Consider the following 16,861-nt stretch of genomic DNA (forward strand, 5'->3'; position numbering starts at 1 on the left):
CTCCCCAGCCTCCGTGGAACCCCAGGGTGATGCCCGACTTGGCTTGTCTGAAAGGCTCAAGAACTCAGAGCCTCAGGGATGAAAGCTGAGTTGTGTCCACGGAGGGGACATTGATCAGCAAAGGAGGAAGAGTGGGAAGAAGAGTGGGAAGTACTAGGTGGGGGTGGGGGCGTATCTGCGGAGCTCCCCCAGCTGGTTTTCTTGCAGCCTGTTTTTTAAAATTATCACTTAATCACTTAATCACTTAACTTCCCGTTAGTCGTCGATTTGCTCGAGCGGGCGCCAGTAACGTCTCCATTTGTCCCTGTCGCGTGCTAGTGTAGCCCAATGGCATCTCTTCGCTCCGGGAACATGGAGGGCCTCAAACTGATAGAAAAAAAAAGTTCATGACCTTGACAAAGAAGTCTGACCATCTGGTAGGTGGGCGGCCACGCGGTCTCTTGACATCCCGTGGAATCCAATCAGTAACAGCTCTAGTCCAACGGTCGTCTTTAAATCTCATTACGTGACCAGCCCATCTGATTTTCGACACCTTGGTAAATGAGACAGCGTCCCAGTAACTACAACTGGTCTCATTCACCTTTAAAATTATATGTATGACAATATATTCCTTATAGATTACTCTATATGTAAAACTTTCCCCCTTTTTAAAAAAAATGTTTATTAGTGAAACACCATGAGGTACAGTTGCAGACTTACAAATTTTTGTGCTTGGGTTTCAGTTATACAATGATCAAATACCCATCCCCCCACCAGTGCCCATTTCCCACCACCACGGATCCCAGTGTTCCTCCCACCCCCCATTCCCTGCATTCCACCCTGCCTCTGTGGCAGGGCATCCCCTTTTGTTCTCTCTCTCCTTTTGGGTGCTGTGGTTTGCAAAAGAGGCAATGGGTGACAATCATGTTTGGTCTATAGTCTACTTTCAGCATGCTTCTCCCATCCTGGGAGGATCCTCCCAACGCCCTTTACTTGGTGCTCCCTCCTGCAACCTGGTTTTTAACTGCACTTTACTAGAGCTCTTGTCAGTGCCCCCTGCCCCGACCCCTTGCACCCCCACCCCCCGGGAATAGTGTTCTGTCAGAAGCTCAGAGGAACTCGCCCCGGAACAGACGGGAAGCACATCTGGGCAGGACCAAGGACCAAGGACAGACTGCAGTGCAAGCTGGGATGGGCCCGCCTGAGCCTTGAGTGCAGAAGGGCTGAGATTGAATCAGCCTGAACTAAAGCTGCCAGAAACTGCTGCAGAGCCCTGCCTCCCCCCTCCCTCCAAGGGAGACCCCTCGTTCAGTCACTGGCCAGTGTAGAGCTGACCCAGGCCCTCTGTCTCAGGTGTTCGTTAAAGGGCCGTCACAGGGACTCCGGTTCCCGCAGCATCTCCTTGGGCTGCGAGGCGGTTCCAGCCCAGGTCCTTCCTCTGTCCTGTCCAGGCCGCCTCATTCTTATCATTCCCCAGGCCTGTTCTCAGAGCACCCTCTGAGGATTTCTTGTGCTCACCTCCTTTGATTCCACTGTTCTTCCTGCATTAACATACGCCTCAGAGACCTGGGCCCTACGCAAACAGGATGAGAACGCTATTTGGGTCTCCCAAAGAAGAATTGAAAGAACTATGCTTGGAGTATCACGTTTCACCCAAATGAGAGAAAGAATCCGGAGTTTCAACCTCAGTCAACGATCAAGAATCAGGGACGCTGTCTCGTTTGCCAAGGCGTCAAAAATCAGATGGGCTGGACACGTAATGAGATTTGGAGACGATCCCTGGACTAGAGCTGTTACTGATTGGATTCCACGGGATGTCAAAAGACCGCGTGGCCGCCCACCTACCAGATGGTCAGACTTCTTCGTCAAGATCATGAACGATCGGTTTGAGGCCCTTCATGTTCCCGGAGCGAACAGATGCCATTGGGCTACACTAGCACGCGACAGGGACAAATGGAGACGTTACTGGTGCCTGCTCGAGCAAATAGACGGTCAACAAGAAGTCAAGTGATAAAGTGACCTTCGAGCTGGTCTGCTTCCTGGAAAACCCAAAATTCAGACTTGGGTCAGAGTCAGAACCCACTCTCGGGTCTCTGCGAGGCACCTGATGAAACCCGAACAGACACTGATCAGGGCAGAGGGTCCACGTCCAAGGGCCTCCTTTGCTTTTGGTTCACACCTGGGGTGCTCCGGGCTTACTCCTGCCTCAATGCTCAGGGGTCCCTTCTGGTGGGGCCTGGGGACGAGGCGGGGGTGATGGGGATGGAACCAGGGTCCGCTGGTGCTGCTTGCTGTACCCGCACGTCAGGCCAGGTAGACTGGCGTTTGACCCTGTGCTCAGTCGCTAAGAGACAGTGACTGGGAGCCCAGATGGAGCGTGTCAGGGTAGAGGCTCGCGGTGTGTCTGCCGCTGAATCCCTTTTCCTGGGGGGTGGGGGTGGGGTGGGGAGGGGGAGTTGCCCACGAAGAGGTTGGGGATCCAACCAGGAAGACAGGAAAGGAAGGGGACATGTGAGCAGTGGGTGAGGCGGAGCAGGACGTTGGGGGGCAGAGCAGGGGTTTCCGGGTGTCATCGGAGCCAGACCCAGAGCCAGGGCAGGGAGGGGCTGAGACGAGGAGACCCTCAGACCCTGGGGAGACCCTCAGACCCTCCCCGCGTAGGGCTGCAGGAGTTGGCACCGCCAGGGCCGGCTCTGGGCCGCGAGGAGGAAGAGCCTGTGGCCTTGTGGGGTGGTGGTGGTTGTTGTTTTGGCACCTCGGGGCAGGCCCGACTGTCTGGTCATGTCAGCAGGCCCCCCACGCTACCCTCCCCCCCACCGGCCACCCCCTGCAGCTGGAAGCGCACGTTGCAGGTCCCCAGGGAAGGGGACACAGCACTTCCGCCCAAGGCCAGCGGGAAGGCCGCACAGGTGGCCGCAGCCTTCTCCGGCCACCCCGACAGGAAAGGCCAGCTATTTATAGGCTGCTGCCTGCTTCCCGCTCTGGGCCGTTCTATCGCGGGAACAAGTGTCCAGCTCAGGGTCCTACCCAGGGCGCCAGCCTGCAGAGCCCGTTGAGGCCTCTCCAGTGAGCAGGGGCCATGCACCAGCCCTGCCAAAAAGAGGGGAGGAATTTAGAGCAGAAGGAAAAAATTAGCCAAAGTGGATCATCTACATTTTATCACAATCACGATTATCCTGTTGTTCGTCGATTGCCTCGAGCAGGCCCCAGTAACGTCTCCTTCGTCTTAGCCCTGAGATTTTTTTTTAAATTTTTTTATTAGTGAAACACCATGAGGTACAGTTATAGACTTACAAATTTTTGTGCTTGGGTTTCAGTTATACAATGATCAAGTACCCATCCCTCCACCAGTGCCCATCCTCCACCACCACGGGTCCCAGCATCCCCCCCGTGGGAGAAGCATGCTAAAAGTAGTCTATATCCCTGAGATTTTTAAAAAAGTGCCACATTCAAGGCTCTTTCAGGGTTAGGAGAATGAGACCCATCATTGTTACTGGTATTTGGCATATTGGGTTCGCCACGGGGAGTTTGCCAGACTCTGCCGTGTGGGCAGGTTACATTCAGTAGCCTGCCAGTTTGTCCAAAGTAGGAATGAGATAATAAGATGTCGCATCTACATTTTATATGCGTTTAAATTACGTTGTGAAAATACTTCTACTATAGATCTCTTCTAGGGTATTTTTGTTTGTTTGTTTTTTGTTGATGTTTTGTTTTGGTTTTGGCCACACCTGGCGATGCTCAGGGGTTATTCCTGGCTCTGCACTCAGGAATCACTCCTGATGGAACTTGGGGGACCCTATGGGATGCCGGGGATCGGACCCAGGTCGGCTGCGTGCAAGGCAAACGCCCTCCCCACTGTGCTACCTCTCTGGCCCCAAGATTTATCATAGCGTTGACATACATTTGGCCTCTGTGCACACCACTCCATCTACACAGAGTTCATAAAAGCCATTCACGTTTCCTTCTTTGAGTCTCTGTACTGACGACATGCTCCTTCCCAAGCCGGCACCTTTCTGTGTGTTGCAGCCAGCCACCCCCCGGCCTGGGTCCAGCCATCATCTCTGGCTGTGATGTCATTCCTTGACACGCAACTCCAACTCCACCTGGATCTGCTTCTTTTCATTGTCGGCCTGTGAACGGGGGGAGGCTGCTTGGTGCCCGAAGGCCTGGCAGCTGCTTCCTGCAACTGGTCCTGATTTAAAACGGACAGAGACCAACAAACCGAACCAACCGACCTCTCTCAGAGAATGCGGTGCAAGGCCTAGTCTATACTCCTTAAGGTCCGAAGACCAAAATACACAGGAACATCCAAGAATAGGTACTTTATTGCTCACTTGATCACTTGATTTCCCATTAATCATCGATTTGCTCGAGTGGGCGCCACTTACGTCTCCATTTGTCCCTGTCGCGTGCTAGTGTAGCCCAATGGCTCCTGTTCATTCTAGGAACACGAAGAGCCTCAAACCGATCGTTCATGATCTTGATGAAGAAGTCTGACCATCTGGTAGGTGGGCAGCCAAGCGGTCTTTTGACATCCCGTGGAGTCCAGTCGATAATAGCTCTAGTCCAGCGGTCGTCTCCAAATCTCATTACGTGACCAGCCCATCTGATTTTTGACACCTTGGCAAACGAGACAGCGTCCCTGATTCTTGATCATCGACGGAGGTCGGAACTTCGGATTCTTTCTCTCATTTGAGTGAAACGTGATATTTCAAGCAAAGCTCTTTCAATTCCTCTTTGGGAGATCCGAATTATAAGACACTAAACACCCATCTTCCAGAATTGCCATACCATATTTGATAGGGTTCAAATATGGTAACACCTACAAGGGCGAGTAGAGGTCGCCCCAAAAGCCTCTATCCCTCTCGGAAAGCCTGGCAAGCTACCGAGAGTTTTCTGCCCGCGCGGCAGAGGCTCGCAAGCTATCCGTTGTGTATTCAATATGCCAAAACCAGTAATTACAATGGGTCTCATTCGGGTATTTTATTAATCATAGAAAATATATATTCTATTTTACTACCAGTTTTATAGAAAAATTGAGCGATGGAGGTGAGGGGGGGAGAATATTAGGAGGAAAATATGGTTTTCGGCAGGTTTTCTTAGTGTTTCTGTAGGCACAGCGAGCTAAGCGCAGAGGGCAGATGAGAACCACTGGGGACAGTGTTGTAACAGTGGTCTCTTTCCCCCTGAACGAACGTAAAATCACCCCATTCAGGGGGAATCAGCCCTGCCCAGGCCTGTGTGTTCAAAAAGCACAGACGTTCGCTGTGTGCATCTGTGGCCATAAACCCCCTCCCCACCCCGGCTGCCACCGCTAACGGAACCACGAAGGAGGGAACAGGCTGCCAAGCTGTGGGGATCAGTCGCCGTTTATTCCATGAGCTGTGGGGATGGACTTGGGGTTCGCCGCATGCCAGGGGAGCAGCCCAAACACACCGTTTCAGATTTGGGGGCTCCAGCAAGCTCACAGCCACCCCCACGGAGCACGCGGCTGGTCTCCAGGACCACATCGCCCCGGCGGGCTGTGTCTGTGTGTGTGGCAGCTGCCCCTGGCCAGGGCTCTCGGGCCGTGTCCACGGCCTGGCTGGGCCCCGGGGCCCCGGCCTTCACGGGTGTTCAGGAGGGTTTCCCTCCAGCGGGAGACACTCTGGGCTGCTCAGAGGCTCTGCCTTGCCCGTGGCGCCCCTCAGCTGCCTGGGGAGATGCAGGGGCAAGAGTCAGGTGGCCAGTAGGTGGGGCTGGGCACGGGGGTCTTCGCGGCTGCGAAGGGTCCTGCCTTCCCTTCCCTGCAGAAGTCACAGGCCAGCGTGGCCCGTTCTCGGCCCATGAGACGGCCCGCGGTCACCCAACTTAGGGGAGGACTCAACAGCCACAGCTGCTCCTGCTCTTTGGAAGTTTCCAGAAGCCTGGGAGTCGGGTGGGGGAAGCCGCTGGAGACCCCTGGCTGGACAGCCCTGTCCTGGGTGCTTCAGCTCCTGCAGAAAAGACCCCCGTGGTTCTGGTTCACAGAGGAACTGAGGCATGGGGCAGGCCAGCATAAGGAGTCCCTCGAGTCCGGCGCTCTGTCTGTCCCTCTCGCTGCATTCCTAGTCAGACCCCACCCCGCAGACCCTGGTTCCCCCCAATCCCTTGTCGGGACACTCTGTCCTCCCGGCTCCGGATTTCTTCGGTAGGAAGGAAACGCAGGTGGCATTTCACGAGGCCAGTCTGGCTGCCCGGAGTGCAGGGACGTGGGCAGTGCTCAGGAGTCAGAACGGAGATGGCTGGGCAGGAGGCATGTCCTGCTGCTTGTTGGCAGTGGCGGAGTGTTCTGGAAAAGCACGTTGGGTGTGGGGTAGAGGCAGCCGCCCGCCTCTGGCCCGCTCCCCTCTGGTGAGTGAGAGAATTGCGGGCAGCTGTGGCCAGCCTGTGGCCCCATGACCGTCAGCCACCGGCTCCGCAGAGCAGAGCTGGCCGTGGGCGCTGATGCTTTCGGGAGCAGCAAGGCTGTGACAGGTCAGGTAGCCGGGCTGTCAGGGACAGGTTCAGGGCGGCCACGCCTGCGACTGTCCCGTGAGTACCCAAAACACGGCCCGTGGCATTACAGAGACTCCCGGGCCCCTCCGTGGCAAAACCCCGAGCTCAGTAGGACCGGCAGGGCCAGGCGGCTGTGTCCGGCCCCTGCCAGGACTCGCCCTCTGTGGCTGACGCTGTCCGAGCCCGTGGACGGAGGGTCCCCCTGCCCTCCCCCTCCTGGCAGGGAGAGGCAGGTGTGCGTGTTTAGCTTCTGGGCCGCCTCGTCCTGCACCTTTGGCTCATGACCTGGCCGGGGGCTCTCAGACCCCAGCGGGGACCCCTGCGCCCCAGTATCCTCAGCCCTGCAGTGTGGTGGCGACAGGTACTGATGGTTCTAGGGGGCTGGGTTGTGCGTGGTGTGGCCGGGACACGCTGTTCCTGCTGCCTTGGGCTTGGGTGGAGGCAGAGCTGGTACCAAACTCAGCACGGGACTCCTGCTGGTCGCCTTGGCAACTGCAGGACAGCGGTGTCCTGGGTCCCGGCCCAAGGCCTCCAGCGCAGGTGGAGGTGGCTCAGTCTCAACTTGGTACCCCTCCTCTCACACCCCACCACCTGCTTCCTCCGGAGAGCCTGGGGGACTGGAAGGAGAGCACAGTGGTTAGCGCGCCGGCTTTGCTTGTGGCCAAACTGGGTTTGATCCCCGGCATCCTAGATGGTGCAGTCAGGAGCAACCCTGGGCGTCACTGGGTGTGACTCTCACTTCCCCCGCCCCCCCCCAAAAAAAAGAGAGCTTGAACAAAGAAAGCACTCTGCAAAGTGATACTGCATCCTCCCGGGCCCTGGATGGAGGGATTCGCCGTTCTGTCCGTTGTCCAAGCCAGACCTGGTTTCTCGTGGGAGACCCTTGATTTCTGACACAGAGCGGCAGGGAGATCCCCCCACCCCGACTCCTGCGCGTCTCCCCTGAGCAGATGCCAATCTCCCGGAGATGAGGAAACAGTTTCCATCTTTTCCATCCTCACTGGTTGGCATGACGCAGGCCAGTGAGGCGGATGGGTTGTTGGGGAGAAGCGTTAAGACACCCCCGGGGCCTTTAAACAGGTTCAGGGAGCAAAGAACCCTGTTTGATGACTGATGAGGTCTGTGTGTGTGTGGGGGGGGGGGAACTCAGCCTGGCCGTAAATTCTGGAGTAGATGAGACAGAGGATTTTGGTTGGTTGGTTGGTTGGTTGGTTTCGGGCCACACCTGGCGGTGCTCAGGGCTTCCTCCTGGCTCTGTGCTCAGGAATCACTCCTGGCGGGGCTTGGGGACCATACGGGATGTCAGGGATCAAACCCAGGTTGGCCGTGCCCAAGGCAAGTGCTCTTCCTGATGTCCTGTCGCCCTGGCCCTGAGACAAAGGGTTTTAGTACAGTGTTAAGGAATGGGAAGACCAAAGTGAGAGGCCCACACTTTCGTTTTGTTTCTGGTTTGATTTTTTGTTTGGTGTGGTTTTTGGTCTCGGGGGACACAGCGGTTAGTGCTCAGGGTTTGCTCCTGGCTCTGTGCTCAGGGATCACTCCAGAGCGGCTTCAGGGGCTACAAGGTCAGCGCCTTACACCCCGTACTCTCTTCCCAACCCTGCTTTCGTATCTCTCTGGCCCCTGTTTTCTAAGTATGTCCTTTCTCATCCTTACCTGATGGGAACACAAAAGAACTGATCTCACTCAATGCTTGCCCTAAATCCACTCAGAGCCTTGAAGCCTTGGAGCCTTGATATTATCTTTTTTTTTGTTTTGTTTTGTCGTTGGGCCACACTGGCATGCTCAGGACTTACTCCTAGCTCTGTACTCAGGAATCACTCCTGCGGGTGCTTGGGGGATCCTATGGGATGCCATGGATCGAACCCAGGTCAGCTCCGTGCAAGGCCGGTGCCCTCCCCGCTGTGCTGTCTCTCCTCCGGCCTCAGATTTCCTGAAAATCAATCAATCAATCAATCAATCAACGGAATGGGAAGGTGTCCATGGGCCTGGGTGTGGAGGAGGAAGGGCCGAGTCTGGTGTCTGTCGTGCCGGAGATAGGAGATTCTGGACAGAGCCGTAAATCTGGGCGGTCATTTTCCTTTGCTGTTTTTTGGGGCCACACATGACAGCACTCAGGGTTACTCCTCCTGGTGGTGCTCGCAGGATGCCGAGGACCAAACCCCGGTCAGCGGCTTGCAAGGCAAGTGCCCTCCCCACTAAGCTCCTGTTCCAGCAAGCGGCTGCAAACAGGGTCACGTGCTGACAGTCCCTCCCTCGAGCTCGGCCTCAGCATCCGACCCCGAATCCCAGGACCAGGCAGGTGATTTGGCACCTGACGGAAAGGCTTTCACCCCAGGGCAAACTTCCGGGTTCTGCACCCACCTTTGCCTCTTCCTTGCGGGGTGCGTGGTGCTGGCTAGTCTCCCTTATGGCGAGGGGCGCTGGGGTGGGTTTGGCAAGCAAGGGGCGGGGGTGAGGGGGTAGCCTGTGCTCCCGGATTGCCTCATTCTGCGGCGGAGTGCATGGCGGGTACCTGCACTCCCAGGGCACTGCCTTGGGCTTTCTGATGCTCAGAGCAGAGCCCAGAAGAGCCAGGAGGTCTGCAGAGGTGGGTCACAGGCCTGGAGCTGGCTGCTGTGTGGTGCTATGGGGATCCCTGCTCCTCTGACGCTCGTGGTCCCGTGCAGTGCATTGGTGAGAGGCCTCTCCGCTGAAGCCTGTTTCGCTCATCCAAAGACAACGAGAGCAGGGATGGGAAGAGAGTGCAGGGGGCAAGGTGCTGACCTTGAAGCCCCCAAGTCCACCTGGAATGATCCCTGAGCACAGAGCCAGGAGTGGCCCCCGAGCACTGCAGGTATGGCCCTGAGCACAGAGCTAGGAGCATCCCCTGGCACTGCAGGTGTGGCCCGGCCCCTCCCACCAAACACATCCCCAGTGCAATTTCTTTTTATGGCAGGTGGGAAATGGGAGGCAGCTTGATTTTGCAGCAGCCCTTCCCGAGGAGGGTGCAGTGTCCCAAGGGGCAAGAGGGGCTCCGTCCAGCTCCTGGCCCGGAAGTGACCCTAAGGAGGGTGGGTGGGTCCTGTTATTCTCAGCCCGGCAGTGTTAGGGTTTACATGGGACCTGGTCGGTTATTTGGGGCTCAGGGAGCTTGTGGGGCATTTTCTGACTTCAGGGCAACTGCATCCGTGCTGGAAGACGTTTTTGTCCACGAGCCACTTGCAGGAAGACTTGGGGGGGGTCCCCCCTGACTCCAGCTGCCCCGCATCCCTGTAATGCAAGCCAGCTGGCTTCCGGGCCGATGGTGTGAGTCGACACACACGCAAATCCTGCCCTGCCTCACCTCACGAGCCATCTCCCTTTTGTCTCAGTGACATTCCATAGGTAACCCGAGTAAATATTGACCTGCAGCTCCTGGGATGACCAGTTTCCAGGTGCCGGTTTGAGATTAGCTACTTCTTCACACCAGGCTTGTGTGTGGGGACAGCTTACTGAGACAGATGAAGAATTATGGGTGCGTTTTTTTCCCCTTTTCATTTTTGGGCCACACCGGGCGATGCTCAGGGGCTACACCTGGCTCGGCTCTTGGGAACCACCCGTAACGGTGCCCAGGGCACCACATGCAATGCAGGGATCAAACCTGGGTTGGCGACGTGTGAGGTAAGTGCCCTGCCCGTGGCATGGTTGCTCTGGCCACGAGAGGCTCGTGCTTTGATAATTAAAACATCCATTGATGAACTGGTCAGAAAGGAGATGTTGGCTTGGGGCCTGACCAGAGAGGTGAATCGGAAGGGGAAAATGATGGTGTGTGTGTGTGTGTGTGTGTGTGTGTGGCAATGAGAAACAGAATTAAAATGAGGTTGTATCTCCATGGGAGGGCCCTGGGCAGGCTAGGAACTGCCTGGAAAGCCACAAAGTATTTGGAGTCCAGCAGCGTCTGCCGGCCGAGGGAGACTTATTTATGGGAGAGATTTATGGAATCTCCACAGGGCCAGTTTGCGGCTACGTGGCCGGGTCTGGAAAGTCTCAGGCCTGAGTGAGTCAGTCAGGAGAACAGGGCAGGCCCACAGCAGGGTCTCTGATGAATGGGCCATAGAGACACCGTGTTGGCAAATGAATAACAAATGCCCCAAAGCAACAGATCTGGGCTTCAGGAGGACGCTAGCCTGAGGGGAGGCTGGGGGGTTCAGATGGGGGACAGGGGACACAGTTGCAGGGAAGGACACTGAGGGGCTTGGGTGGTGAGAGATTGCGTATGCAGCGAGCACAGGACCCACGAGTAACTGAAAACAAGCGTCTCCGCAGGGCTCGTTAAAGCAGGCTGATACGACTGACCACCTGGTTCCTAGACCCATGGCCTGCGGCGGGGAGGGGCCTCGAGTTTCCTTTCTAAATTGAGTTTTGTTGTTATTTTGGTAACAGCGTTTCTAAGGGTTCCTCTTTCTGCTTTGGTTTCTTTTTTTTTATCTTTATTTTATTTTGCTTTTTGGGTCACACACCCAGCGATGCACAGGGGTTACTCCTGGGGGTGCTCAGGGGACCATACGGGATGCTGGGAATCAAACCCGGGTCGGCAGCGTGCAAGGCAAACACCCTCCCTGCTGTGCTATCACTCCGGCCCCCACGCTTTGGTTTCTGAGTGACCCCCCTGGCTATGCCGATGATCCGGGCTGGGGGCAACATCTGAGAACTGTCCTTCCGGGCCAGGGGAGCTGGGGAGAGCTGAATGTCGGTGGTTCTTTCCGGCTCTGCGACTTTCCTCTCCCTGCTTTGCAGCTGGGCAAGAACCAAGGGCCACAGCTGGTGAGCACGTCTGGCAGGTGAGAGGGCACCCGAGAGGCCAGTGGTGTTTTCCTTTTCTGTGGGGGTCACACCCGGCTGGACTCCTGGCTCTGTGCTCAGGATTGAGCCCTACGGAGTGCCCAGGATCGACCTGCCGCGTCAGTCGTGTGCAGGGCAGACCCCTCCCACAGTGCCCTTTCCCGGGCCCCATGTGGTGGTGTTCTCTTAGACACTGATCTGCAGGCTGGCTTGAGGACAGTTGGCAACAGCCAGATATTGATCACTTGATCACTTGACTTCCCGTTAATCGGCGATTTGCTCGAGCGGGCGCCAGTAACGTCCCCATTTGTCCCTGTCGCGTGCTAGTGTAGCCCAATGGCATCTGTTCGTTCTGGGAACACGAAGAGCCTCAAGCCGATCGTTCAGATATTGATGGGTTCTAAAACTTGCGTGGGGGCGTGCAGCCGGTTCTGGTGGTTTCTGCCAACCAGGCTGGGCGCCTGAGCCCTGCCTGCTCTCCCCTGCTCCCTGTGTCTTCTGTAAATTCACCCACGAGTCACTCCTGGCCTGATAGCTGGGTAGAAGCAATCGCATCTCTACACAGTCCCTTTCTGCCTCGATGACTAGCTGGATGGGATCTGAAAATACGGGATTTCATATCCATACGCCTGAGATGTGTCTCGAGGCCCAGAGGAGGTCTGGAACCTTCCGAGGACCACGCATTGTGGTGCTGGTGCCGGGGCTCTCACCGCAGGAGGCCCTGAAGGCTGCTGGCTCCGGGCGGCCTGATGTTGGGGCCCTCCGCTGCCTCGGGGCGCTGAGTTCCCCTGCGGTCACTGTGTTTACGGTTGGTCTTTCTCTTGGAGCCTGGCTAACACTTGCCGGGCACATTTGGTTACTCTGCTGGGAGCACAGGGTCCAGGAACCGCTTGCTGTGTCTTCTACACACGGTTCTTCCAGGAGCTGTGGGAGCGTCCCCCAGACCCACGGGCTTGGGGGTCTACATCGCGGAGATGAAAGCGCCTGCCTTTTCGGACTTCTCCATTTCCCTCTTGGCTCTTATTGTCTCGCTGTCGTCTTAGTTTGATTGTCTGTTGATAGCACACAGTAGCAAACAGTTGCCACTCCGCCCAGCTATTCTTGTGTTTTTTTGAGTGGCGACTTTGGTCTTTATACATGTAGGGTGTTTATTTCTCAAGGAAGCCTGTTTTCTGTTCTATTGAATTGCCTTGTTCATGTTTTTATTTTTTTTCCTTTTTAGGTCACACCTGGCAATACACAGGGGTTACTCCCGGCTCATGCACTCAGGAATTACTCCTGGCGGTGCTCGGGGGACCCTATAGGATGCTGGGAATCGAACCCAGTTAGGCCGCGTGCAAGGCAAATGCCCTAGCTGGAGTGCTATCATCACTCCAGCCGGCTTGTTCAAGTTTTTGTTCTGTTTTTCTTCTTTACCGCTTTCCCCGAGGCTTTTAGACTTTTTTTAGACTTTTCCTGCATCCATCACTCCAATACCCTCCGACCAGCTTCCCTGCACCAGTGTTCCGAGGGGCGCTCCCAGGTAAACACAAGTCTAGAGGTGAAAAGCTCCAGTTTTCAATGATTCTGGCCAGTTATCCCAGGTCTAACGCCCCTCAGAGACAAAAAAAAACAATCTGAAAAGCTAGAAGCTTGCCTAGGTACATGGTAGTGCTTTGTACGACAGAATCTGGGGGGGGAAACCCAAATATGCAATGATGCATAAAGGTGGTGTGCTACGTCAACACAACAAACACTGTGTTGCAAGGGAGGGGGGCGGGGAGTAGATTCGTGTGATTTGCAGGAGGTCGGATGGGCCTGGAGGGCGGCCTGCAGAGTTTCGTCAGTTCCTCTTGTGTCTGCCAGAGGAATCTTCAAGGTTGCCGATCACGACCATCCTGTTGTTCGTCGATTGCCTCGAGCAGGCCCCAGTAAAGTCTCCTTCGCCCTAGCCCTGAGATTTTTTTTAAAAAGTGCCGTATTCAAGGCTCTTTCAGGGTTAAGAGAATGAGACCCATCATTGTTACTGGTATTTGGCATATTGGGTGCGCCACAGGGAGTTTGCCAGACTGCCGTGAATCTTCAAGGGTGCCGAGAGTGTCTTAATAATAATGGATTGCGGGTCTGAGAATAGAGCGGGTGGGAGCGACCACAGGTGTACACAGAGCAGAGAGGAGGATCGCAGGCACGACGTGGGTGACAAAGGAGCAGCAAAGCCCCCAAACCGGACACCTAAACGAGGATTAAAAAAAAAAAAAGGAAATTGATTCACGAAAGATTGCATGGTCAGCGGAGTGTGAGGAAGGATGAAGGCGGCCTCCTTAACAATGACTCTCAGGCAGAAGTATTTCTTAAAAAAGAAAAAAGGTGATTTATTTTGCTTTAACAGACAAATGTATCAGGATCAAGTTTCCCAGCGGGGTTTGCTGGGCCCTGGACAGGCCCAGGGGCCGGAGTTCAATGCAGACGGCGCCGACGAGGCCCCCTGGCGGTTCGGTTGAGAAAAACACATTCAAACCCAACAACACGCAGGACAGACAGAAAATCCTTTCCTTCCTGGGTGCGTAGACGCTGGCAAAACCCCTGCCTGCTCCACAGGACAGGCAATTTGGATTTTTTTAAAAAATGTTCTTGGCCAGAAAAGAAGTATCAGGTGTCAGAACAACACTTAGACCGTTTTGATATCTTACCCGAGTTTTGTACTTGAAATTAGGTTAAAAAAAAAAAAAAGAAAAACCAAAAAGCAAAAAAATACAAAAAAAACAAAAACAAAAAAAAACCCACCCCAAACTGCCAAGGAACCGCACAGCCCCTAAGATGAAAATTATATAAAATATCTCCATTGCTATTTAAATGCCAAATTTAATCAAGCAAGAGCTTTTTTTAAAAAATAAACTCACACAAATCACTATCATCATACAACCTTCTGTGTGAAACAACAGCTGTCTGGCCTCTCTCCCACTCAATTTTACATATGAACAGAATATATATAGACCGGCCCTCCCGGAAGTGTCCATGGTCTGTCCGAGGGGTCAGCTCAGCCCGGTCCTCTCTCTCCCCGGGGCTGTGCATCTCTCGGGTCTGCAGCACCCTGGGGTGGCGTCACCGTCTCTGGCCCACGAGGCTGCTCATCTCAGGGGCGTGTGCCGGCCCGGCCCGGGTTCCAGGCCTTACTCCAGGTCGCTGTCCCGCTCCCGGCTGGAGGCTGAGCTCGCCGCGGTGCAGTAGTTGGGCCTGTCGGAGGGCACGAAGCCCGGCAGGCACAGGCAGCGGTAGGAGCCCTCGGTGTTGATGCACTGGGCGTTCTTGCAGAGGGTCATGCGGCTGTTGAGTTCCTCACACTCGTTGACATCTGCGCGAGGGGGGGGCGGGCGGGGGCGGTCAGTGGGCAGGCAGCAACCCCCACACCCGAGCTCCTGCCCCCAGCACAGCCCTCAGGCTCTGCTGCCCCAGCGCCGGACAGCTCAGCCCACCCCCTGGGGCTCTGCCCACCCTGAGCTCAGCCCACCCTACAGCTCCACAGACAGACCCCGGTGGCCAGAGGCTTGCTACCCTCGCTGCCCAGAGGCAAGGACGGAATTCAGGACAAATGCTCACACTCTGCAGAGGCCTCGGGGGGCTCGGGGGTGGGCGCCCGGGAGGGTCTGGGTGTCTGTCCCACCAGCCCTCTCACCAGCTCCGTCATTAGCGAGGAGGATGGGGTGGGGGTGGGGCTACCGGAGGAAGGGGGCCCTTGGCAAGGGGGGGGCGGTGCTGGGCTCAGACGGAGAAACACGAAATGCCTCAAACCCTATTTGTGTCGAAATTCCAAGGATCATTATTATTTTTTAAGCTGCTGTTTTCAAAGCTGGAAGAAACCATCCTGCTTCCGGTCTTTTTTCTCCAGCTTCCCTGAGGCCCACTGACAACCGCCCAGGAGGGAGATCCCCACCCCCCAGAACAAGACCACCACTCACAGTCACCTAGTGGGGGCTGAAGCGGGCAGAGCCGGGAAGAGGCCAAGAGGCCTGGGGAGGGAGCAGGGTGTGTCCCAGCCCCAGACCTGCTGCGGAAACAGGGGAGCACGTGCAGGGGCCTTGTGTGTGCATGTGTGTACATGTATGCACATGTGTGTGCATGTGTATACGTGTGTGCGTGCATGCATGTGTGTGTCCGTGCGCATGTGTGTGTGTGCACACTCCTTCCCTCCACTGCTGCAATGGAGTTGGGTTTCCCCCTACCCCAGCCCCCAGAATCTACAATGCCTGACACTTTGCGTCAGGTAAAATCGCCCCAAAAATCCAGTTTTCAAAAGTCAGGGGTTGGGGCCTGAGTGACAGTCTGTCTAGTGGACAGGGCACGGCTGGCCTTGCAGGTGGCGACCCAGGTTCGACCCTGGCCATCGCATATGGGCTCCTGCCAGGAGTGGCCCCTGAGCACCACCGGGGTGTCCCCCCAGGCCTGCGGTGGAGGGGCTGGACAGAGGACGGCACTTGATCTTTGCAGCTGGCCGGGACGCTCCCCGGCCCTGGCACCCTCGGCAGCCACGGCCCGGCCGGGGTCACCTGGCGCCAGAGGCTGGGCCGTGTCCTCTTACCCACACACGTCATCTTGGCCATGTCCAGGTGGAAGCCGTCGAAGCAGTCGCAGGTGTAGCCCTCGGGCACCCGCACGCAGCGCCCGTTCTCGCAGCCGTTCAGGATGCCGCACTCCTCGGCCTGCAGCTCCTCGAAGCTGTCGAAGCCTGCGGGGGGCGGGGGAAGGGTCAGGCCCGGTGTGGGGGCGGGACGGGACACAGGGGTTGGGGTGGGGGGGGAAAGGCAGGGGTGGGTCCTAACCCCACGCGGCGGGTGCCAGGGAAACCGCCGCTCAGGGTGATTTGCAAGCAAGAGCCGCGTGTGTCGGAGGCCACTGGGCTCACCGGGAAGTGGGGGACATGGACAGCTGGACACTGGCCAGGGGCTCACACACCCCAGCAGAGGAGAGAGCGCCCCAGCCTCACGCAGTTCTGGGGCCACCCCTGGTGGTGCTTGGGGTTGACTCTGGGCCCTGGGCCCAGAAATCACTCCTGACGGTGCTTGGGGCTGACTCTGGGCTCTGGGCCCAGGGATCACTCCCAACGGGGATCGGGGCACTGGATGTGGTGCTGCGGACAGAGCCCATGTCGGCCAGGCCAGGCCAGCACCCCGCCGGCCTGAGTCTCCCGTGAGTCCAAGTTGGATCTTCCATCTTTGCCCCACTGCAGGCTCCAGCCATAGGCAAGAAGCTGACTGGGCGGCAGGAGTCATGAGCTCCCTTTTGGGATGAAAAGGGGGAGAATACCCCTCCCCCCCCCCCCCCCCCCCCCCCGGGTGTTTCTGGAACCCTGCAGGTGAGGGCAGCACTCGGGCATCATTCCCCGGCACGACTGCAGGGGGCAGCACCGCGCAGTGCTCAAGGCGGGCCTGGGCCCTCGCAGAGTGGGGGAGGGTGTTTGCCTCACATGTGGCCAACCTGGGTTCGATCCCTGGCACCCCCAAACAAAAATCCCCCCAAATTGAAAGGGGAGGAAAAACCCAACCTAACCCAACTCAAAGGAGCCCAGGTCATTCCCTTGGCTGCAGGC

General features: G+C 56.5%; 1 protein-coding gene across 4 annotated transcripts in view; it reads right to left on the reverse strand.

The window, feature by feature from the left end:
* Positions 1 to 14,063: 14,063 nt before the first annotated feature.
* Positions 14,064 to 16,861, reverse strand: part of LTBP1 (latent transforming growth factor beta binding protein 1) — a 190,680-nt gene continuing 187,882 nt past the window's right edge. For all 4 annotated transcript variants that reach the window (XM_056125232.1, XM_056125225.1, XM_056125219.1 and 1 more), the window contains 2 exons: positions 15,854 to 16,000; positions 14,064 to 14,629 (listed from right to left, as the gene is read on the reverse strand). In XM_056125232.1, the coding sequence (XP_055981207.1) occupies positions 14,448 to 14,629; positions 15,854 to 16,000 (329 nt within the window). In that variant the 3' untranslated portion in view covers positions 14,064 to 14,447. The remainder of the gene's footprint in view (positions 14,630 to 15,853; positions 16,001 to 16,861) is intronic.

This window comes from Sorex fumeus, unplaced genomic scaffold, assembly GCF_029834395.1.
Source record: "Sorex fumeus unplaced genomic scaffold, SorFum_2.1 ptg000006l, whole genome shotgun sequence".
NCBI lineage: Eukaryota > Metazoa > Chordata > Mammalia > Eulipotyphla > Soricidae > Sorex > Sorex fumeus.